The following is a 24,295-nucleotide window of genomic DNA, read 5'->3' as shown; positions in this document are numbered from 1 at the left end:
AGGATAATGCGTAAGTTAGTGTGTGTGTGTGACTAGTGTGTGTTGTGACTTGTGTGCATGTACAGGGCTATAGTGTCCAGAGTAGCGGCATCAGAGCTCGACTACATGATAGACCAACTCATATCAAAGAAGGTGAGCAACCACCCACACCGCACACGCCCACACTACACCACACACACACACGCCCACACAGGACCCTCGGTTCATGGAGTTCCTTGGCAACTTGTGTGTGTGTGCCGGGAGACCTATACCAGCCACTCAGAGTAAGTCCCCTACCCACCACACACACACACACACGCCCACTCCACACGCTCACAGGGGTCATACTGGATAACCTGGTAGTGGCGTACGGAAGAGAGGTCTTCTATAGACTGGAAGTGGGCGTGTCCAGTGAACGACCAGATGCCACGCCCACTGGGATATATCTCCAAGTACCAGGTCAAAAAGAATGGAGCGACCTCACACTAGTGGCCGGCAAGGTGGGGGTCAAAATGCGTACACCTATCCTGACCTTTGACCCTATAGGTGGGAGAGCCAACGGACGAATGTGAACTACTTGAGAGTCAACTCAGTCTGTTTGCAAGGCTCTGCAAGGTACACCCACCCACCCACCCACCCCACACACACACACACACACACACACACACAGGGGAACAATGCCCACGCCATTCGCTCACTGGGAGAAGACGAACTAGGGTGGATGAACTTTGACCTTGTTCTCAACTGTGCTAGAAATGACGATCTCCGACCTAGTCTGAGATCAAAGTTTGTTGAGCTCATGATAGGTAAGTCACATGACATGTATACCCCCCACCATGATTACCCCACCCCCCACAGTGTTGTACGTGGACATTGGTAACAACAGGAATGTCCTTGAGAACCTCTCCCTCTCTTTCGTGAGTTAAGCCTTGTCCTCTGACCTTTATTATGTATTTGAACTCTGACCTTTACCCTCACAGGTGTACGAGAGCATTGTGGAGGATCCTTATAAGGACACGGGCACGGCTGACACGATTGCCTTCACTGGCGAGGAGAATATACACTTCCCGGATATGAGAGGATGGATACTGCAGCATCTGGGGGGCGTAGCAGATAGGGGGTATGTGGGCGTGTGTGTGTGTGGTGGGGGTATGTGGGCGTGTGTGTGTGTGTGTGTGGTGGGGGTGTGTGGGCATTTGTGTTAACTGACAGATGATATGAACTGCTTGTAGGGTTGTGGCAGAGGAGTCGGCTGAGAACAGACTAGTAGCAGATATACTGACTGTCCTCAAGCAGCTTGTACAGTATGGTTACTATGACGATGCTGATGACGTCAATGAAATATTAGTCCCTCTCACTAAAGTACTCGATGGTTTCAGAGACAAACCCTTCACAACCAACAGTAAGAAAACACTCGGTAAGTGTCACTATGTCACTAGCTGTCATGTCGTTATGTCACTAGCTGTCATGTCGCTATGTCACTAGCTGTCCTGTCACTATGTAACTACTGTCATTATGTAACTATCTCCTCTGTGTGTAGTTGTACTGGAAGCAGAGAAGGCGTTCGCCAGCACCGGCCGATATCAGGAAACAGAACAGAACAAACCAATCTTTGAGATTAAGAAAAAGTGTGTTTGTGTAGTCAGTATATAACTATTAGCTACGTGTTTCCATGGTTACAGGGGTATGGAAGTGGTGGACTTGTTCCTCAACTTCCGCTTCTATATCCGACTCCAACGCTTCATCTATGACTTCCGAGTGCTCCAAGATTCCGTTGTGGAGGGGAGGAACGATGTTGGCTCTGTGGTGAACCTGTTAGCACGTGTCCCTAATAGTGACGAGACTGATGCACCATCTCTTGGACTAGAGCGTCTCTTGAGGCTCTCAGCTAAAGAGATACTAGACAATGACAACGCTATGTAAGTGTCTGCTTATATATTGCATCTTTAGTTCCGTTGGTCCAATAACGTCTGTTTATGCTGAAAGCTTAGAAAGAGGCCTTTCAGATGATAATGTTAAATCTTGTTTTGCAAAATACCAGTATTTTGTCGAACCCATTTTCAAATTTGGGATTTGAGCATAATCATGAGCTCCTTCTTATTAAGCTTCAGAAAATCGTTTAATTTAGACTATCAGAACTGTGTGGTAATGTAACCTTTGTCCCCTGTGCTAATCACGTACGTGACCTTTGTCCCCTGTGCTGCAGCCTCGTTCAATTGGCACGTGATCGACTGACTTATCTGTTCTCTCTGAGTGAGTACTACATAGAGGATGGTTGCCATGGTGACATCGGTCGTACCTTCCCGATGCTGTTGCTAGACCTGGCAGAGTATCGTCATGACGACCTGATACAGGAGAGTCTGGCGCTACTGAATCGTTGCTATTCTGCTGAGATCACATTATTCCAGAAAGCTATTCAGACCGAACTATTAGTGACCCCAGAGTCACTGCGTGTGTGTGAGGAGATACGCATGGAGCTACCCAATCTGAGGAGGTGTGTGTGGAGTGTGGTGTGGGCGGTGTGTGGAGTGTGTAGTGTGTGACTGAGTTATTCCATTGCCTTCACAGGAACATGAGTATTGATGCTGGCAGTACTGAGAGGGCGTCCATTATTCGAACCCTCCGTCGCTTCACTCTGATGTGCACACTGGGGGAGGATGAAACACTCTCTCATGCTCAGAACCAAAAGATCCTCTATAACTATGGTAACCATGGTGATGATGCTAACATGTCATGTGATCTCCTATTATTAGGTGTCATGTCGGACGTCATCAATTATGTCATCCACACAAGCAAGACGGTCTCCATGGAGATGGTAGAGTCATCTGACAGCCCTAAACATAATACGTCACTGCGGAGCAACAGACGCACAATGCGAGGGTTTGTGGGCACACCGGGTGGGGCAGACATTCCTAGTGTGTTTGTGGAGTGCTTCAGATTCCTCAAGGCTCTCACTAGGGACAATATCATCGTCCAGAGAAGGTAGTAACATATGTAATGTAGTGTTTGGTAGCTGTTTGGTAGCTCCATGGTTTATTCCAGGTCCAGAAAAGCGTGCGCTCTATTACTATTGTTACTATTATAAACTGGTACTAATTTTAGTGAATTTTAGCGAATTTGTAATTAACGCTAAATTAAATACGCACTAATAATAAAACGCAATTATGAATCTCTTTATTTTTTCATGTACTTTTGGAGTATGAGTAATGTAAGCAAGCTATGCCTCGGTGCTGTACTCTGACCCCCTATCCCCCCACACAGGATCTATGATCGTATGGGTGACCTGCTGGAGATAGGGATCGCAGTGCCGGCTATAGGAGAGCTGCTCACACAGGTCTTCACTGGAGGGACTGAGATATGCCTCAAAGTCACTGAAGCACAAGTAGAGCGTTTGTTTGGCCTGATAGCTCACCAGGGAGAAGAGGGCAGAGCTGAGCTCATACTCACACTGCAGGCCATGGCCAAGGTACGTAGGGATTAACCCTCAAGCCACGGCGTGTGTTTAACCCCCGAGTTTAACCCCTATGTGTAGGTGGAGAGCCTGGACCTGCCAGTGAAACGTAACCAAGCGTTTATTATCAAGTACTTTAGCAAAACACGAGACAAGTTCTGTGACCATATTCTAGGAGAGGATGATGACCGCGTGGAGGAGAGGAGGAGGCTGCTGGCCAAGGTACGCCAATGGGGTGTAGCCAATGGGATGTGGTTATTGCTGCTGGGCAAGGGGGTGTGGAGCAATGTAATGATGATGATGGCAATCAAGTTTGCTCACTGCAAGTCTGTAAAGGCAATGAATATCTGGCAATCTCAATTATGGTTTTGCTGTGCTGTTGCAAGCACTAACTTTGAGTGCTCACAGTGATAGCTTATGACCTTCCTTTGTGTAGGCTGAGGACAGTGATTATGACCTAGCTTTGCTGCTGGCCATGACAGACCTCCTAGCGTCATGCTCAGAGGGAGAGAATCTCTTCATTGAGAGTGTGTGTCAGAAAGTGTTTACAGTGGAAGAACTGCTGTCCATCCTCAACTCTCAAGACCTCACTAATGAAAGGAAGAGACCATTTGCACGATTCCTAGTGTCTGTGTACATGAGCACTGGAGGGGACAAGCATTCGAGTGGTGCTGCTCTGCTCACACACTCAGAGTAAGTGAAGCCTCTGTACATGTACCTTTAATCAATGGTTCGGGGACTCTTTCAACTGCATGCTTTAACTTGAATCCCGTGAACCCAATAGCAACGATTTTCTGATTTTCTGAAAGCTTAGAAAGATATACCTTTCAAATGGTATCATCAAAGTTCACATTTGAGAGATACAAGTATTTGCCTCAATGTATTATAGGCTGTTACATTAGCTCCTCCTTTGGTTCATTCTTGCAGAGAGTTTTGGGGTTACTTGGATACTGTTGGGGACATGCTCAACAATATTGGAGTGGCCTTGAAAACACTGCCAGCATCAGAAGTGGCCCTCGTGCGCCAGAGTATGAGCTCTTCCTCACGACGTTACTCTGCTGGGAAGAGCCCTAAAGGCACACGTCATGCACGCACAGAGTTACGCAACCTTGCTAATGTCACTGGTGAAGATGGGAGGTTACTACCAGGTAAGAGGAGGTGGGTTGACCCTTGACCCTAGTGTACTATGACCCCTGTTAGACGTGCTCTTGTACTTGACTGACGGAATGCTACCTCTTGTCAAGTGTTTCTACAACGACTTCTTTGAGCCGCACAATCGTCCCCGGCAACTGGTTGTGACTAGCAAGGTCCTCACAGCTCTACTGGTGAGGGTGTCACCTTGTTATGACCTTTAACCTTTGATCCCTTGACCTCCACAGACCTTATGTGACCCCATCACCCTCCACATATCAACAGATGCTCACATGAAACTCTACCGTCGCACTGTGCTCACGATATTGGCTCGTACTAATGGCCTCCTACCAATTACACCCTCTGAGGCCGCCATTGCGACCTTTGACCTCCGCACGAAGCCTTGCAAGGCGTTTGAAACACCAGCTATGAGTACTTATAAGGACATATACGCAGTCGAGTTGGAACTAAACAAATCGTTCAATAGCTTTGTGAGCAACTATCAGCTCTCGTATGAAGGTCAAAATGACGCTAGGGTTCAAGTGGGGTCAAAGTACGAGGGTCCATATAGCGATTACCTCGACAAAGAGCACCAGTTGCCAGGTGACGAGTGGTTACCCCTCGGACCATCCTTCCAAGCACACGTTGCTCTGTTCGTCGGGTAAGCCACACCCACTCTAGGCACCCATAAGCCACACCCACCCTAACCCTAAACCTAGGCAACCACTTGCCACACCCACTTCATGTAGTTTACATACAATTATTGTTTTACTGATAAGTGTGGCATAATAATCAAACAGTTATTAATAATGGACATTTTTAGTTTTCCACGAAAATAGGCAATTTAAAGCCCCTGTGCTTGTATTGACTTGACTTGTGTATAGTGCTTATATATTTGAACTTGTTATTTCTTGACTAGATCCAATGGTGAGGTATCTCCCAGCGTAGAGCGGTTGCTACGGCAACTAGAGATCTCCTTCAACGGGCTAGGCAGTCTGAGTGAGAAGGAACGAGAGAGACAGGACCAACTGGACATCAAGTGTCTCCAGATCATGAGAGCCATCATACACAACGAAGTGGTTCATATAGACTCTCAGCTAATGGAAGATTCTCCCCCTGATTACCACAAGAGGTGTGGGGTCAGAGTTCACCCCTTACAGAATGCTATACAGAACATGGACAACGCTGTGTCGCGTGTTGTTCCCATGCTATCCCATCCGAATGACGCCATTGTCCGTGAAGTACTCGCCTTCCTCAAGACAATCTTCTTCTCAGGCAACCCTCATGTACAGAAGGGTATGAAGCACCTGTTGGACACACGAGAGGAGAGGTTGTTCTCAACCATCCAGAGCTTGCTACAAAACGCTGCCATCACCTTCAATGAGCGGAGGGCTTTAGTGACCCAAATGGATAATCGGATTATGGAAAACCAGTTCCTGCAAACTGACGCTAGTTCTCTATTGATCTCGTCCGCTGTCACGCCCACTTATCAGGGCCTCCGCCCACGCAAGCTGACGACTGCCGTTACCATAGAGATGGACGATGATGCGTTCGACTCCATAGTGGCATTCAAGGTATAATAATAACTAACTTACATGTGATATTACTGCTTGACCCTCCCCTAGCCCCTCGCCCGTCCCACCCCCTTCTTACCAGATGAACCCGACGAACCCTTGATAGTCAGAACTGCAGACCACACCCCCAAACATGAAGACCACGCCCCCAAACGTGCTCGGAGCTCCTCAAAAGCAGTCAGTGAAGTGTTTGAGCTCAAGGTACAGTCCCGCCCACGTATAAGTAATATTATTATATTTATAGGCTCTGTCCACTCTTAAGGATGGGACAATACAGGCCACACAGGTATGACATCATTAGTAACCATAGTAACTGTCACTATATAACCTCCGTACATAGGGCCCTGTTGACCAGGACACTGTTGATCTGTTAGTATTCAGAGACACACATCACGTGAAGCTAGCCTTGAAAGTCCTGGGGCTTATGTGCGATGGACAATATCGTCTCATGCAGAACTATCTCAGAGAACAGAAGGATAATATAGTGACCATTAATGTGGTCGGGGAAGTGGCTCTGTTCCTCCAGCACTTCTACTCTGACATCACAGCTGAGACCATGGACCTTGTGCACCTCATCCTCCAGACACTCATTGAGATGTGTGTTGGCAACTACCCCAATCAAGTGGTTCTGCACAACAGGCAAATAGTGGAGGCACTCAATCATATACTGGCCATTGACATTGCTGACCCCCAGAGGTCAGACAACAGGATTATCGATGTACGTGAACTAGTGTACCCCCCTGTGTGTGTGTGTGCCCCCCGGCCCCCCCTGTGTGTGTGTACCCCCGCCCCCTGTGTGTGTGTGTGTGTGTATCTTATGTGCCCCCGCCCCCTGTGTGTGTGTGTGTGTGTGTGTGTGTGTGTGTGTGTGTGTGTGTATCTTATGTACCCCCGCCCCCCTGTGTGTGTGTGTGTGTGTATCTTATGTACCCCCGCCCCCCTGTGTGTGTATCTTATGTACCCCCCGGCCCCACTCTTAGGGTATCAAGTTGAAGGGTTCAGCTATAGAGCTACTTGAGACCATGCTTGAGGAGACCAACACTAAGACCAAGGAGTTGGTGACGGAAGTACATGGCAACCTGGACATTGGTGCTCTACACGACACACTATGTGACTTCAGGACCCTCATGGACAACCCCATAGTCAAGGAGGCACAGTTTGATGATGACGCTGAGGCTGGTCTCTTTAGGACATACCATGTTCTGGTTCACTTCACACATTACGGTGTTGACACTAAAGCCGTGGGTGAGTTAATTAGCATGTGTGTGTGTGTGTGTGTGTGTGGGTGTAGTGTGTGTGGGTGGGTGGTGTGGGCACTAAAGCCGTGGGTGAGTTAATTAGCTATTAGTGTGTGGGTGGGTGTAGTGTGTGTGTGGGTGTGTAGGTGTAGTGTGTGGGTGTAGTGTGTGTGGGTGGGTGGTGTGGGCACTAATGCCATTGTATAGGCCGGGCCGTGCATTTTGTTCCTAATTTCAGCTGTTTTGGTAGCTACTGAGCCCGTAACTTGTTCAAGCTCTCACAATGATGTCCCACAGAGCCAGACAGTGTGGATGGTCCACTGGGAGACGCGTGGAGCTACTGCAAAAGGCAGTCCAAATCTGTGGAGCTATTCTACAAGAATATGGACGGAGACAAGATTCTTACAAGAGTCCACTTTCCCTTTGACCCTGCTGTGAGTGTGTGGGCATGTGTGTGTGGGCGTGTGTGAGTGTGTGCCTCTGTACAGCATGAGCTACGAGACGAGGTGATTGAGAATGTGAAATGGAATGTGAATCGCGACTCTCCCGAGGACAAACTGAGGGACTTCCTGGAGTGGATGAAGGCAGTCAAGCGTGACACTAGACACCAGGTGACCTCACGCCCACTCCTCTCCCCACACTAATCACACTATCTCTCCCACTCCCTCCACCTCACGCCCACTCCCCTCCCCACACTAATCACACTCTCTCTCTGCAGAAACGCTTGCACAGGTTCATACCAACCAGGATACTGACCTCCTATCCGTGAGTCTGTTACCACTATACCCTCCCACACATCCCATGACCCCCCACATTGCTGCCTCCTCATAACCCCCCACATTGCTACCCCCTGCAGTGAGGCACGTCACTACCTGCTTATCGTGTGGTCTGTTCTGATGAATATTCTACTCCTCATGTCCTTTGCACTCCCCAAGGACGGCCCGGATCCCTAGTAAGTTCATGACCTTGTACACACACACCACACACACACGCCCACTCCACCTCCACACATAGCGACTTGGACGCCCCCAACAACACTATCTACTCCTTTGCCAACACGGCTGGGGCTATGGAACCTTTGACCCTGGACTATATGATGGTGAATGGTGTGAATGTGTTTAAGATCCTGTTATACGTGGGCGGGGGAATACACCTCGTCATGACACTCTGGTTTGTGCTCGAGTATTTCGTCACAAACTGGCCAAACTTTAAACTACCAAAACTCTATTATCGAATACTTGAACAGTAAGTATTTAAGACACACTTGTTGCATTAGTGTATTGTTTCCATGGTTACAGTTGGCGCCCACCCCCTGAGGAGCTGTATTCCGATGTACCAGTGCTTGGCTTGATGACGGTGTATGTGGTGATATTCCTGCTGTGCTCGGTCCTCTCCCTCGCCTTCCATGGATACTTTTACTGTATCTGTCTACTCCACGTCATTGTCAATAATGACATCCTCCAGAGAGTGCTTAAATCCATCACCAAGAATGGTGAGTCAAGCAACGTACACATTCACACTGTTTTGGTAGCTCGTAATTTGTGTTCAGATTGTCCAATTTTAGATCTAATTGATAGCTCTCAGAATTACCATTCCAATGATGTGCTTAGATACAAGTTCCGTGATGGTTCAATATCCAACAAGCAAGGCCTTGTGTTTTTCCCCAAATTTCAGCTGTTTTGATAGTTTGTTTGAGAGCCTGTATTTGTGATCAATTTCAGGGTTGTACATGTAGCTGCTAGGATGACCTATAGTGTTGCTCATCTTACACATCAGGTGCTGCTCTTATCTGGGTGGCTATATTGGGGTTGATCATACTCTTCATATACGCTGTGGTCTCCTTTGCTTTCCTGTCCGAGGCTTTCCGCGCTCAGAACAACAGCGATGGAGACCTCTTCTGTGACACACTGTACGAGTGCTTTGTCTCCACCATACGCTATGGTCTCCTGGAGAATCTGGGCCTAGTAAGGGGATATTGAGTTAGCCCCTGTCATTAATCCCCCCTACAGATTGTGCCATTAGTGCCCACTATATTCGAGGTGTCAGCTCTCCGACTATTGTACGACGTGTCGTTCTTTATTATCATTACGACGATTGGTCTCAATATTGTGTTTGGTATCATCGTGGATACTTTCTCTGAGCTCCGAGATGAGCGGGTAAGTGGTTGCCATAGCAATGTACCCATTGTACTTACAACCCACCCCCCTTTAGTTCCGCACTGAGCAAGACAAGAAAGCGGTGTGCTTTATTTGTGGTCTGCCTAGTCATGAGTTTGAGCGACGTGCCCAAGGCTTTGATCATCACGTCAAGCATGACCACAACATGTGGACCTATATCTATTACTCTCTGTATCTGGACCAGATCAACACGAGTGACCACAACGCTATTCAGAGCTTTGTATACAGCAAGGTAACTAGTAGCTGCACATAATATTATACATCTTTGACTGCCCATAACTTGAGTTAGGATCGTCCATTTTTCACATTCTAAAAAAAAAATTTCTATTTTAATAGTTGATAGAGCTACAAGATAGTGTCAAGGGCGTATAAAAGAAGAGAGGGCATGCAACTCCATATGAGCGGAGTTCAAACGTGGGCGGATGAATGTGCATGACTGTGCATGAAATGCTAAAAATATACATTTCTATTTTTAGCACTTCATGCAAATGCACACATTCCTCCGCCCACGTTTGAACTCTGCTAGCTACGTGTACTGATAGTGGAGTTGCATGCCCTCTCTTCTTTTATACGCCCTTGATAGTGTGTACCCTAACCCTAACCCTTAGATCAATGAGTAGTGCTATTATTACAGCTTGTTCTTATGTCTCCCTCCCTTGTTAGATTCGTGAGGGTCAGTTGGACTTCTTCCCTCTGTTGGATGCTCTGGCTCTAGAGACGGAGGATGATCAAACATCCGCTCAACTGGAGGAGCTGAGGGAAATGGTCAACAGTGTCCTCAAGAGATTCAAGAAAGAGGTAGACCACACTATGAGTGTGCATGTGTGTGTGTGTAATGACCTGCCCCCTCATACACTGTGTGTGTGTGATGACCCGCCCCCTCATACACTGTGTGTGTGTGTGATGTGATGACCCGTCCCCTCCTACACTGTATGTGTGTGTAATGTGATGACCCGCCCCCTCATACACACTATAGGACCATGATAAGTCACGAAGCAGCAAGCTAGCTGATCAGAGACAGTGGGAGGAAATGCACTTGAGGAAGGATCCATCATTTGATGACTCAAGCCGACGCCCATCTGCCCGCCCACTCTTGTCCGAGGCCTCTATTGGGGAGGACGGACAATAGAGACAATGAACTATTTTAGTTTGAATCAATGATTATTTTTAGTTGCTATTAGTTGCTAGTTTTTTTGCTGTGAATATTAGTTGACAAGAATTTAATATTAAATCTCGTGAATCAGCCGCCCTCCTAAGAATGTGTGTTGCTAGGGCTTTACCTCGAGATATATACTAATAAAATTAATGTTAAAGATCGTTAACAAAACATCTAATACTAACAAAATTGCCCTCATGTGTAGATTTGATGACTCTTTACCAGACACGCTCACACACAATGGAGACTGCTGGTGAGGAAAAGCGTTCACTTGTCCTTCCCTCTACGAGCTTCTACAAGGCTGGATATTGGGTGGATACTCACCCAAAAGGCCAGCAGCAATGGATCACAAGGCAAAGAGCATCGCAGGGAGTACAAGTGAGTGGCTAGTCATGATCAAAAGTGGACCACCTAGTATAGTGTATAGGCTGCTTTAGATGACTGGCATTCAATGTCTGCTAATAGATATCATTACTAGTGATCAAACTATACAGCCTCTGTGACAAATTTATCCATTGCTACACATTTGTTGACCCGTTACTTCATTGCGTACAGTGATGGAGAGTACGAGAGGGGCGGAGTCAGTGACAGGTTGCTATGACAACAGATGATGGAGGAGTTACAAGGTGACACTGTGGAGTTTGTGGAATACCCATTGGACGTCTTTCACTGCAGATAAAGGAACACAATTAAGAAATAGTGAGTACTGCCGCGTGCAGAGTGTGACTCTTTCCCCCACCAGAACTGTGATCTGAGCATATCATGTGATAGGCCTTGTCTAGAGCTACAGAATGCATCTCTTAGTTTTGATATTCATTGCTTTTTAGTGAAATTATGACCTCCCGAAAGTTGCTTGACTTATACATTTTCTGTGAGGGAAGTTATTATGATTACTACTAGTGAGTGGTCTAATCGTTCTCTCGCTCGTTAGGTTCGTGGGGGTCAGTTGGACTTGTTCCCAGCAAGTTACAAGGTGACACACTGAGGACAACTTGTACAGCAGATAAGAACACAATCGATTTAAGAAACAGTGAGTACTGCCGCATGCAGATTGTGTGCATGTGACTCTACCCTTACCTGAACTTTGATCATATCATGTGATGGATGCTTTGTGTGGAATATTACGGCTTTTCATGCTCTGTCCTCCCCTCCTAATTACTAGCTCTCCACATTATTATTGTGTGGTGGTCCAGGTAGTGTTCTCTACGTGCATACAGTCACTACAGAGCCTTACGTTTTTTTCGCCCATTATTCTATTCTTTAATTCTTGGAAATCTGCCTATTATTCTCATCCGATTATTCCCCAAAAATGTGACTAATATAATTGTCATGATTCTCGCTTGAACTATTCATTTACCCATTTTTGCCATTAGTCAACATCCTTATGCAAAACTTGATCTAATGATCTTTACCAAAAATGGACATTGATGCCTGGCCTGGGCAAGCTGACCTCCACGAAATTTTAACGTAGGCGTGGCTTACCAGAACGTTAGGAATGCAGTGCAGCCACGAGACTAAACGAAATTTGTACTCACGATTACCACCGTTTCTCAAGTTGAACGAATTACCCGCTATAATCATGGTACTGTAAAACCTCTATTTAAGGCGACTCTCTAAATAAGCGACACTTTGACATTTCGCCCATAATTATAGCACCATACATAGATAGAGCAAAGAGGGATTGGCAACAAAATCAACCTCGAATAACCATCCGTGTTGCCCCGGCTTTACTCGAGGCTGTCTACTTCAACATAGGAAGACAGCCTCGAGTAAAGTCCAGGCTGGGAACGGTTGAGGAGACAAATGATTGTCTAACAATCTTGCTGCTGAACTTAGACTGAGGTTATAATATGTGACCCAGGACACTACTTAGTTAGACAGTCTTAGCTATAATTATTATAGATGCTAATGGTACACATAGCCATCAAAAAACGGTGAAAAGAGGCACTATGTACCGCTAGCTCTTTCTCTAGAAAATTTTTGGGAATTTCCACATTAATACAACATCATCAAGAAGCATGGAAATGAAGTTTTGGGGGGTATTAGAAAGCTCTGTGTAAGGCCTCAAACATAAAAAATGTGTTTCGCGGCGTTACGGCGGGGGGCAACACGCATCGTTTTAGGATTAAGCCACACACCCTGCACAAAAGTTTACTTTAAATCAAGTATGCAGAGACTAGCATTTTGGGGTGATAATTTGTGTAACATAATGATCATTGACCGCGTATAATGCATAATTATTATAATTATGATGATTCTGTGTGTGCAGGACTGACCACCAGCCCCCTATATCATCATCACGAGGGACGCTGTACAGAGGTGTTGGCTGAACGTCCGAATTTCTGAGTCAATCTACCTCTCATCAATGAAAGGATTTCTAATGGGATTTTGATATGTACTGGAATTAGATAATTATTCCATTGCCAATTTATTTTGAACTATTAATAACTGTGTCACAAAATACATAATAAATTATATAAATAATAAGCCAAGGAACAACTAACTACAACAATTATTGTTTGCAGCAGCCAATCAGAATAAGAGTTCAGCTGCTTGTAGTGTTGGTTACTGCCATCCCCAAGCAATCAACCTGAAGTATAGGAATCGTAAAGACTTGTCACACAACATAGCTAGCTAGCTACTCATCTGTGTGTATGCTGTTACAGTGGCTCCTCCACACACAATCAACCTGCACAGAGCATGAAAGACTTGCCACACAACATAGCTAGCTACTCATCTGTGTGTATGCCGTTACAGTGGCTCCTCCACACGCAATCAACCTGCACAGAGAGCATGAAAGACTTGCCACACAACATAGCTAGCTACTCATCGTGTGTATGCTGTTACAGTGGCTCCTCACACGCAATCAACCTGCACAGAGAGCATGAAAGACTTGCCACACAACATAGCTAGCTACTTATCTGTGTGAAGCTGTTACAGTGGCTCCTCCACACACATTAACCTACACAGAGAGCACGAGACTTGCCACACAACACAGCTACTTATCTGTGTGTATGCTGTTACAGTGGCTCCTCACACACAATCAACCTGCACAGAGCATGAAAGACTGGTTCCTCACACACAATCTACACAGGGATCTCAAACCACACAACATCCATACTTATCTTTCCATACTTATCTTTAATGTATCCATGGCTGCACACATACATGCAGAGACAACCCACCTACACCTCCCATATAGGCTATCTATAATTATTATACAATGATAGTAGTGGGTGTCAACATCTGAGCCCCTCCCACTAAAGAGAGGTGTGGGGGCGTAGAGTCAAGCCCCGCCCCTTCAAAACCTGCAATATAATTATTACAGAACATGCGACTGTCATTGATCACGTCAGTAATCCTACCTGGGTCCCAGAGCAGCATGGCTTGTCTGTACCTGGGGGAGAGAGGAGACAAAAACAGTGAGAGAATGGAACACTAGTACAGTAGCTAGTAAGAGGAGCTGTGTGTGTGCATTGTGGCTGCAAGAGAACAAGCAAATGCATGATTACATTGAGCGCAGCAAAACCATCCACTCAACACATCTCCACACAATACACTACCAGCCAATCACCACCACAGCTGACAACATTATCACCACAGCTGACAACATCATCACCGCACCATCAGTACACTGCATTATCAATACTCCCACACACCAATCAGCAGTGTGTTGTGCAGAGAAGAGATGACAACAACCAATTCAACAGCAAGACTACACCACAAGACCACCAGATAATCATTATCAACACAATACCAGACAAACAAACATCATGTCAAACCAACTGTGCAGAGAAGAGACGGAACTTCCCATAATAAACCAACCAATCAAATCAAGGAGGACCACCACTAGTAGTTTCCTTGCCCAAGGGACTAATACAATAATAAACTAAAGGGACCCTGTGACTGTGAGTACCATTAACTGAGCACAGAAGTAATCAACCAGAATGTGTGGGATGGTTCAACAACAGTAGACTCACAGAGACAACACCTCCTTGCTTTTGAAGCCCTTGTTGACTCCAGTTGCAACAAACCTGGCATGCAAGGCTTGCACAAGTGCTCAGGAATACTCTTCACTAATCCAGTCAAAGGCTACAGTTCCCTTGGCACACCTAGGGTTTAGTTAAAGCCTGAACTTACCAATTCCATGTGCAGTAGGCACAGAGTTAAGATCCTAAAAAAAGCTGCCATAACAGATTAGCATAAGCCAAGAAGCAGCAGTTGTCTAACTATAATTATTATAGCTAGCTATTCTAATGATCCTAGCTAACTAACTATTGGAACTGATAACGAGATCTTAGCACTCCCAATTATGGCAGGATCCTGTGCTGCTTTCCCCTTAGGCAGGTACTAACAGCAGAGTGCTCCCTCAATAGACTGGAATGCCATGAGTAATCCATCGTTGCACCCCGAAGGCTGGTTCAACAAGGGTTCCAAGAACAAGAAGATGCTGTTCTGCGACCCGACTGTTGAAGAACCTTCCACACACATTCTGATTGGTTACTTGAGTGCTATGGACACCCCCCCCCCCACCCACCAAAGGGTTCAAGGCCATGCAGGTAATAGACTCTTAGCCACGCGTATATAACAGTACATAAAAAGCGTTGTCGACACGAGTTTAGCCATGCATACATGCATTCAACGTGTGCTTGCTGGCAAGTATGTATCTATTAAGCTGCATGACCTACACACCTCACAGTCAAGAAGGGGCCACACTTGCTTAAATACAAGAGCAGAAACCTTCCACTCTCAACAAACAATGCAACACCGATACACTCAAAGGCCAGAGAGTGAACAACCAATCTAATAGCTGCAACAACATACACGCATACACATGCAACAAGCGACAGACAAGATGAATGCATAGGGGTACAGTTTCAACTTACAATAGTCCGCTGGAAGGCTCGCGCTGGTTCTGCAACACGGTGGAAGGCTCTCGATGGTTCTGCAACACAGTGGAAGGCTGGTGATGGTTCTGCAACACGGTGGAAGGCTCTCGATGGTTCTGCAACACAGTGGAAGGCTGGTGATGGTTCTGCAACACAGTGAAAGGCTGGCGATGGTTCTGCAACACGGGTGGAAGGCTGGCGATGGTTCTGCAACACGGTGGAAGGCTGGCGATGGTTCTGCAACACGGTGGAAGGCTCTCGATGGTTCTGCAACACAGTGGAAGGCTGGTGATGGTTCTGCAACACAGTGGAAGGCTCGCGATGGTTCTGCAACACGGTGGAAGGCTCGCGATGGTTCTGCAACACGGTAGAAGGAGGCTCTCGATGGTTCTGCAACACGGTGGAAGGCTCTCGATGGTTCTGCAACACGGTGGAAGGCTCTCGATGGTTCTGCAACACGGTGGAAGGCTCGCGATGGTTCTGCAACACGGTGGAAGGCTCGCGATGGTTCTGCAACACAGTGAAAGGCTTGCGATGGTTCTGCAACACAGTGGAAGGCTCGCGATGGTTCTGCAACACAGTGGAAGGCTCGCGATGGTTCTGCAACACAGTGGAAGGCTCGCGATGGTTCTGCAAAAAATCAAGTCGATAGTAATCAGAAAAACATGTCCAAATACTGAAATAGACAGCAAACAATGCTACAATGCTCCACAAGGCTTCCTAGCCTAACATTCCTGCAAACATGCGAGCTACAAGCAAAGAAACTCACCTCTTCCAGCAAGATACTTTGCTTCTCATTCAATCTTCAAAGGAACTGAGCTTCTGGAACTGGATCTGGGAATATTCCAGGCCATTGACGTCAGAGTCTCCAAGGAGATGCCATGGAGACCGACAGTTCCCACCCATGGAGGAGACCGCAGGAGTACTAGCTACAAGTACAAGGTGTTGCGAGTATTGCGGGTAGATTGCGAAATCTGTCCAGACACGGAGAGTAACTTATACGCATGCGCAGTGTCCCCACACGTGAAAGACCAGTGTTCACCTCCCCCACGACCCAAGGGCACTACATGACACCCTCTACAATCTCCTGCAAGGCCTTGTCTGGCTGAAAGCTGCCCATGCGCAAGAGTGGCTCTTGCTCTTCATCAAAGATCTAAGGCAAACCCGCGCTGATCTCCTTCTCACAAGCACATTGGTTTAAAGCTCCACCCTCTTACTGCGTGTTATAATAATACCCATTTTCAATATTCTTTTTCGTCTGCCCAATGGGCTACTCTTCATTATTTGGAGGCTACAAAGAAGAAGAAGAAGAAGAAAGACCAGCCCCGCCCCTTTTATATATCATCGTGCAGAAGCTTGACGACCTTTTCAGCTAGTAAATAAGGATGGATCCTGGCACACCAGCGGCATCAGGAGGAGCTACACCTAACCCCAATGCTCCCCCCAACCAATCCAAGCAACCTATGACATATATCTGTGGAGGTATGCAGCACACACACACCCACGCCACCCACACCACCCACACACACAGAATGTCACAGTGAGAATGAGGTGAAGCCGAGGGATCCGATTCGTTGTCAAGAGTGTGGCTACAGAATCATGTACAAGAAACGAACCAAAAGAAGTATCCTCAAAATAATCATGTGTATACCGTACCAGTATATAATTATAGCTACTTGTACTCTTAATACCGTAGCGCGAAATTTTGGAGGGACACACCTTTGACCTTTACTGTTATCGTGAGTTGCCACAATCCTCTGGTTCACGGAATGCTAACGGAAGACACAACATCATTTAACTCAACAAAATGCTTTGATAGGCCATTCATGACATTTTAAGTGCCTCGAAAATTTCCCGCTATAATTATGGTACTTCAATTAGTTGTGTGCATGCATGGTGGCAGTATTGGAATTGTTGGAGCTTGCATGTGTGTTAGCAGTGTCAGTATTGGTACACTCGTGTGTTAGCAATGTCAGTATTGGTACACTCGTGTGTTAGCAATGTCAGTATTGGTACACTCGCTCGTGTGTTAGCAATGTCAGTATTGGTACACTCGTGTGTTAGCAATGTCAGTATTGGTACACTTGTGTGTTAGCAGTGTCAGTATTGGTACACTCGTGTGTTAGCAATGTCAGTATTGGTACACTTGTGTGTTAGCAGTGTCAGTATTGGTACACTCGTGTGTTAGCAATGTCAGTATTGGTACACTCGTGTGTCAGCAGTGTCAGTATTGGTACACTTGTGTGTTAGCAGTGTCAGTATTGGTACACTTGTGTGTTAGCAGTGTCAGTATTGGTACACTCGTGTGTCAGCAATGTCAGTATTGGTACACTCGTGTGTCAGCAGTGTCAGTATTGGTACACTTGTGTGTTAGCAGTGTCAGTATTGGTACACTTGTGTGTTAGCAGTGTCAGTATTGGTACACTCGTGTGTTAGCAGTGTCAGTATTGGTACACTCGTGTGTTAGCAGTGTCAGTATTGGTACACTTGTGTGTTAGCAATGTCAGTATTGGTACACTCGTGTGTTAGCAATGTCAGTATTGGTACACTCGTGTGTGTGCGTGTTAGCAATGTCAGTATTGGTACACTCGTGTTGTTATTATTATTATTCCTTGACAGTGAACTAGTTATTGTATTTGACGCACGATGAACAACGACACAAGCTATAGCTATGACTATGGCTTCTATTAATGTATTTTCTTATCTTCGATCTGTTGCTATTATTGTCTTGTTACACAATGTTCTGAATAATTGTTGAAATTAAATGTTTATCACAGTCAAAATACACTCAGAGCAAATGAAACTATCAATATACAGAATGGAGACATCACTGTGCATGTTAGTGCAATTAATTAGTTGATATAAAACTGATTTTGAGGTTGTGTATAAATCAAAAAGGGAATGATTGTACACACATTGTTGCCATGGCTACTCGATAAACACAGTTGTTCTGATTGGTCGGCCAGTCTCTATACTAGTGAGCGATAGATGTGAGAGTTGGTATTAGCATCGTACGTGACTCTAGTGTTGGGCTTAGGCTCACTCAGAGTGTCCAATGATGCAGCTGTCTTGGGAGGGCCAGCAAATGGTCGCTGTCCGTTCGGCCACTTCCTCTTCATGGCTTGAGGGGAATTCCCCTGTGGAGATGGAGAATCCCCTGTCTGTGGAGGAGGGGGCGGGTCCCTACGATGCTCAGCGCGGATCTTCTCCAGTTCTCCTTTTGACGAGAATCGAACTTCATTCTTCTTCTTTATAGCCTCATAGCTGCTGCTGTTAAGGAGCGAGTCACTTCCATATTTGGACGTCTCCTGTAGCGTACAACTGATGCTGCTTAGCAACGAATCGTTGTCTATCGCTAGGGGCGATCGCTGACTCCAAGCACTTGCCACACTGTCCTCCGTGACCGTGGGCGGAGATACAGGCTTAGGGGCCACTGGCGGAGGGGGTGTAGTCTCATGATGAATAGGTGTGGTCACTTGAGGAAGGGGTGTGGTCTTAGGGGGCGGTTTGAATGTGGTGATAGACTTAGACTCCCAAGGATGGTCGTACAAGTTTGTCTCGTTGTTGTGGTTACTAGCGTCCCCACCTGCACAAATTGAGACATCATCACAATGCAAACTAACTGCCACACACAGTAATCCAGTAATCTAACTGCCACACACAGTAATCCAGTAATCTAACTGCCACACACAATAATCCTGCCTTCCTGTGAGCTACTGACTACATGGACACAACCAACCATTATCATTATTATTATTATTATTATTATCATTATTATTATTATTATTATTATCATTATTATTATTATTATTATTATTATTATTATTATTATCATTATTATCATTATTATTATTATTATTATGCGTACATGCACTGCCATGTGTGTGAATGCTCTTGGAGAGCTACTATTCTTAGAATGCTCACAATGCCAGCTATGGTCAGCTAGTGCACACACACATGTACACAATCTTGAGTTAAAATAATTATGGCCCCAAAAACAATCACTGATCTGAGCACACTACGTATGTAATTAGTACTAAACGCATCTTTCAGCTTTGAAATACGACATTAGCAATAGGACAATTTATCAAAGTTAGCTAAACAGACCTCATTCTGCCTAGTTCGTATATTATTATGACTAATGAACGCATACCGCTATTGTTGTTGTTGATGTTTGGAGGGTTCTCTGCTGAACTTTGACCCTCAAAGCTGTATCCCACGTCAAAGTTGGCGTTAAGTGGGTGGGTGTGGCTTGGGCTGAGTGGCCCCTCCCTCTTGTAACGAGCCGCCTCCCCCTCCCTGTCACCAAACAACCTCTTCTTGAGCTCTGCCACACTTGATGGAATTATTTGATCATTATCTGATGAGTCAGCAGAATCGTAGTTACCATCGGCAACAGGTTCGTACGTAATGGGGATAATATCCTCCACCTGCTCTTTGAACATTACCTGAAGTTGAGAAATACAGTGAACGTGTGCAATACAGTGACGCACATCAATATAGTTGAGACTAGACAAAAGTTCTACCAAATGTACAAACGATCACTACAAGTATAATAATAATATAATTATAAAACCTCGTGATAAACACGTGATTGTGTCATGCAGTACGCACTGAAATGGTTTCATGGACACATTTCATGGACCCAAGTATGTCCATGAAAATGTCTGACTCATTTCATGGACTCCCTGTAAATCGAATGCAGTAAATTTTATAGCGAGTGTTATGCTTCTCAATGCTCACATGACAACAGGATAGTTGATGAATATTCACCTAGCTACTCCTGTTGGTCTCAAAATAATGCTAGCGTAACCTTGACTACACAATATGTAGACACACACACAGTACACCCCCCACACCCCATACACACGCACACACCCACACACAGAGAGGGCCTAGTATACTATAATACTAGCTGACCTGCTTTCCCTTGCGATGCTGACCTCCATGGTGGAGTGTTGGAGGAATAGTCTCAGTCTCTGCATTCTCAGGAGATGCTAGTATGCCTTGTCGTACCTCAGTACGGAGGGGGGCGTGGCTAAAGGGGGTGTGGTTTAAAGGGACATCACACAGCCACTCATTCTCATCAAAGCCATCAGTAGTATCATGACCTGGACTAGTACTACGCTCAGGGGTGAATGTACACCCACGGACTGGCGCAGGGACACTGGGTTTGGGACTGAATTCATCTGATATTTCATCGATTTGGTGTTCAATATCGTCCAGTACATCCATTACATCTAGCCCCTCGGCTGCAAGCCCATTGGTCGGTTCCTCAAGGAGGGTGGGGCTGGTAGGGATTCCCCCCTCAGGAGGGGGCGGTGGTGGCATCTCAGGGGGGGACCGACTGCGTACTTTGAGGCTTCCTTGTCGTCGTGACGATCGTTTCTTCTTAGCTTTGATCTCTGTTATAGTTAGACTGTGATGACGTGTGTGACGTGTGTGGAGGCTGTGAGGGGGCGGGCAGTCACCATGGTTACACGTACAAACTACACTTAACCATAATAATTATAAATGGGTATTTTAGCTTTGAAATCAGAGCTAGGTTACTTACTGGTTTTCTTGAGGGGAATTTCCCTCATGCCCCAGCTCGTTAGTCCGCTCCTCCTCTGGGCTGGTGGTGGGCGTGTCCTCGCCATCGTGGGTCAAAAGGTCAGGCATAGAACTTGACGTCTGGTGCATCAGATTAGACCTATGAAGAATGTACGCGAATAATTATTTCTGAAAAGACAAACAACTCAGCAAGTAAAAATCAGATGCATTCTGTAACTTTAATTCTGCTCCATGTGTGTGTATATACCTTGTTTCAAGGACGAGGTCGTTGGGTTCATTTAGTGGGTACCTCCCCTCCTCGTTACCATTCTCCTGTACATCGTGATCTACCAGTGATATATCCAGGTCAGTAAGGTCATGTGACATAGCAACGCTATCAGACACACTGTAACCAGGGGGCGGAGTCTCGTCCTCCACAAGAGGGTACTCTGTGTAATTATAGATAGACAGCAATAAATCAAGTTATTATAATAAAGATCATAGGCTATGTAGTGACTCTTCATACCAGCTGCAGGCTCTCCTGTGGAGGAGGGTGGTTCAGGGGCAGGTCTGTGTGGGCGTCTCCTCTGTACAGGAGGGGGTGGGGCACGTCTAATGGGTGTGTGTGGGGGAGTACGCTGACCTCCACCTGAGGCACCTGCAAAATGCAACAATTTGCTAAAATCCCAAATAAAAAAAAATAGTCACATCATTTCCTGTAACTACAAAATACATCAAGTTACGGCTCCTCAGACTCCTCCCACTAACCACACCCACCCATCAGACTCCGCCCACTAGCCACACCCACCTTGCTGCGCTCGTGAGTTGCTGCTATCGACAGTGTTTGAGCGTGGTCGCATCGCTTGTCGTTGTCTCGTCTTTTCCTGCCTCTTTTTGAACACCTCCAGAGAATTGTGCAGTGTGAACAACCACTCGTGCAGGTCGTACCTGAGAGGGGCGTGGCTTAATATTGGCACGTACATTATGTGCATTTAATTGTGAGCATTTAATTTGTTTAATTGACCATTTCATCAGTGCACATAGCTACAGGAGCAAATGGTCGCCCTTGACAACGGTAGGTAACACAATACTGTACATGTTAATTATCACAGTGATAGCTACGAGGCAAAGTGGAGTGCTAACACATCACTGACCCTACACACACACACACCCACACACACACACACACACACACACACACACACACACACACACACACACACACACACACACACACACACACACACACCCCACACACACTGGTACTATAAAACCGTACCAGCCACATACAGTGTCAAACATCCGGCTAGTGCATACCAGAGGCTCACTGTAGAAGCCAGCCTAATTAATATAATAACATGAGATCAGAGGCTTTCCTGAAACTGTCCTCATTAACACAAGAATGTGGCATGACTTGGAATACATTTTCTACAACAGTTTAACAAATACACCACACCGTTTCCATGCCAACACTGCGACCTCCAGTACTGCGTGTAATCAAGTTAAGACGGCCACTACCTAGCTAGCTAGCCAGGGTTATGTCTGCCACACCCAAACACACAGAGTCACCACTTACTGATGCTTTTAAACCTGCCAAACCTTTTCTCTTTATGATACAACATGTTGACAGTTTGTACAATACTCTAGAATAATAGCGTGATGATTCAAACACAGCACAGGCCATTCATCAGTCATAGAGGAGAGCAATTTGTATGCCATTAATTTACATCTAATGTTCAAAGTAAAGAATCTCACAACACAAGCAGCAAATGAAAATAAACAAGTGGCAAATGTCAGGGGAGCCTGGCTATGTGTCAACAAGTATAGTTAGCTACAACAGACCATCATGACCTACACACAATATACTGATTGTTTCAGTCTTCTCTCAAGATAATGGCCTTGCTAAAGGACAACTATGAGAATGGTTGAGATGAGGATCAGACAATTCAGCAAACACTAGATACACTACACATCAGAGTTACTGGCTACACCAGCTATTATGATTACAATGACTGAGTGTGTACCACGGCTTTATTGATTATGCTATTACAGCAGAACCACTTGTCCCCTGTCCTCCCACACAACCAACCACAGTGCTGGCAAACAATCACTAATTTGTCACATTAATTCTATCAACATGAACCACACACCCACACACCACACACACACACACACACACACACACACACACACACACACACACACACACACACTACAACCCCCCTCCACACACACACACACACACACACACACACACACACACACGTACATCCATACGTACACCCACACACACACACCCACACCCACTCACACACCCTCCCTACACACACGAGGCTAGACAGCCGTGTGTGTGTGTGTGTGTGTGTGTGTGTGTGTGTGTGTAGCTCACCTGCTCTCTGGGGCCAGAGTATATTCTCCCTTGCTGGTCTTGATGACGAACGCATGCTTGCGGCCCATGTAGTCCCCCACCACACTGATAGACTCACTCTCGTCCACACGAATGAACCCATCATTACGCTGACGTGCGATGTACTGGTCCTCGTTCCTAAAGTAGACCAGCGCCACTTGTTTCTTATCCTCCACAAGCACAAACCAATACCGCAGCAGTTTCTGTGAGAGAGGCACAATCATTGACTGTATGTGATGATGCTATTCAAAGCTTTGTAGATACACTATTCATGCATGGAGGCTCAGAGCTCTAGCTACAGGATGCCTTGCTTGTAAGGTATCTTATAGGCTGCTAGTGCAACTGTCAGGTTTATATTAGCTGTTAATAGTGCGACTGTGCAGGCTGGCACCTTGCGGAGTCCTCTCTTTGAGAGTGGAGGCTCTTTCTCCATGTAGCCTTGCTTGAGTATCTTATAGGGGGCCATTGCAACCAACGGATCACTAGTGACACCACCGGGCAGCGCTCTGATGATACAGGTAGGTAGCAGGTATAGTAGCTCTTGCAAGTATAGGCAGTGTACGTCAGTGGCTGCGTCTACTATAAAGCTAACGTCTCTTTGTTTGTTTGCTGTGTAAATCAATTATTAGTGAAGAATGTAGTTACCACGCCCATTACAGTAATATTACAGGGATTTCCCCCTATCCCCCAGCTCCCCCGCATAGCCGTGGCCGTATGGCTACGGTTCAAAGTTCACCACACGTGGCTGGAGGAGTGGGGGC

General features: G+C 46.0%; 3 protein-coding genes across 3 annotated transcripts in view; 1 reads left to right on the top strand and 2 right to left on the bottom strand.

Moving 5' to 3' along the window:
• The window catches only part of LOC135346259 (inositol 1,4,5-trisphosphate receptor type 1-like), a 16,207-nt gene extending 5,426 nt beyond the window's left edge, over window positions 1-10,781 (top strand). The window contains exons 18-53 of the mRNA XM_064543824.1: window positions 1-10; window positions 66-132; window positions 194-263; window positions 319-479; window positions 526-594; window positions 650-785; window positions 838-896; window positions 960-1,099; window positions 1,212-1,396; window positions 1,520-1,607; window positions 1,662-1,898; window positions 2,186-2,473; window positions 2,548-2,684; window positions 2,733-2,961; window positions 3,241-3,445; window positions 3,512-3,652; window positions 3,867-4,123; window positions 4,358-4,578; window positions 4,631-4,755; window positions 4,810-5,222; window positions 5,481-6,135; window positions 6,187-6,336; window positions 6,380-6,421; window positions 6,476-6,853; window positions 7,116-7,380; window positions 7,671-7,807; window positions 7,862-7,984; window positions 8,092-8,138; window positions 8,230-8,325; window positions 8,388-8,618; window positions 8,672-8,865; window positions 9,150-9,337; window positions 9,383-9,529; window positions 9,585-9,782; window positions 10,214-10,348; window positions 10,527-10,781. The exon at window positions 1-10 is cut by the window's left edge and continues 46 nt beyond it. Coding sequence (XP_064399894.1) covers window positions 1-10; window positions 66-132; window positions 194-263; window positions 319-479; window positions 526-594; window positions 650-785; window positions 838-896; window positions 960-1,099; window positions 1,212-1,396; window positions 1,520-1,607; window positions 1,662-1,898; window positions 2,186-2,473; window positions 2,548-2,684; window positions 2,733-2,961; window positions 3,241-3,445; window positions 3,512-3,652; window positions 3,867-4,123; window positions 4,358-4,578; window positions 4,631-4,755; window positions 4,810-5,222; window positions 5,481-6,135; window positions 6,187-6,336; window positions 6,380-6,421; window positions 6,476-6,853; window positions 7,116-7,380; window positions 7,671-7,807; window positions 7,862-7,984; window positions 8,092-8,138; window positions 8,230-8,325; window positions 8,388-8,618; window positions 8,672-8,865; window positions 9,150-9,337; window positions 9,383-9,529; window positions 9,585-9,782; window positions 10,214-10,348; window positions 10,527-10,679 — 6,377 coding nt within the window. The 3' untranslated portion in view covers window positions 10,680-10,781. The remainder of the gene's footprint in view (window positions 11-65; window positions 133-193; window positions 264-318; window positions 480-525; window positions 595-649; window positions 786-837; window positions 897-959; window positions 1,100-1,211; window positions 1,397-1,519; window positions 1,608-1,661; window positions 1,899-2,185; window positions 2,474-2,547; window positions 2,685-2,732; window positions 2,962-3,240; window positions 3,446-3,511; window positions 3,653-3,866; window positions 4,124-4,357; window positions 4,579-4,630; window positions 4,756-4,809; window positions 5,223-5,480; window positions 6,136-6,186; window positions 6,337-6,379; window positions 6,422-6,475; window positions 6,854-7,115; window positions 7,381-7,670; window positions 7,808-7,861; window positions 7,985-8,091; window positions 8,139-8,229; window positions 8,326-8,387; window positions 8,619-8,671; window positions 8,866-9,149; window positions 9,338-9,382; window positions 9,530-9,584; window positions 9,783-10,213; window positions 10,349-10,526) is intronic.
• A 2,352-nt stretch (window positions 10,782-13,133) lies between these two features.
• Window positions 13,134-16,715, bottom strand: LOC135346461 (leucine-rich repeat and coiled-coil domain-containing protein PF3D7_0703800-like). The gene is made up of 4 exons (XM_064544080.1): window positions 16,677-16,715; window positions 15,593-16,225; window positions 14,072-14,103; window positions 13,134-14,014 (listed from the first exon to the last, which is right to left on the bottom strand). The coding sequence occupies exons 1-4, from the start codon at window positions 16,713-16,715 to the stop codon at window positions 14,008-14,010; spliced, it is 711 nt and encodes a 236-aa protein (XP_064400150.1). The 3' UTR covers window positions 13,134-14,007.
• A 1,631-nt stretch (window positions 16,716-18,346) lies between these two features.
• On the bottom strand, window positions 18,347-24,176 carry LOC135346263 (uncharacterized). Its single transcript, XM_064543829.1, has 9 exons — window positions 23,926-24,176; window positions 23,517-23,737; window positions 21,936-22,075; window positions 21,654-21,785; window positions 21,396-21,576; window positions 21,150-21,287; window positions 20,516-21,044; window positions 19,749-20,043; window positions 18,347-19,181 (listed from the first exon to the last, which is right to left on the bottom strand). Exons 1-9 carry the CDS (start codon window positions 23,998-24,000, stop codon window positions 18,565-18,567), a joined length of 2,328 nt encoding a protein of 775 aa, XP_064399899.1. The 5' UTR covers window positions 24,001-24,176; the 3' UTR covers window positions 18,347-18,564.
• Window positions 24,177-24,295: the final 119 nt, after the last annotated feature.

The sequence above is a fragment of the Halichondria panicea genome, chromosome 13, assembly GCF_963675165.1.
Source record: "Halichondria panicea chromosome 13, odHalPani1.1, whole genome shotgun sequence".
In the NCBI taxonomy this organism is placed as follows: domain Eukaryota; kingdom Metazoa; phylum Porifera; class Demospongiae; order Suberitida; family Halichondriidae; genus Halichondria; species Halichondria panicea.
The sequence above is the reverse complement of the archived record's forward strand: the minus strand, read 5'-3'. Positions and strand labels throughout refer to the sequence as shown.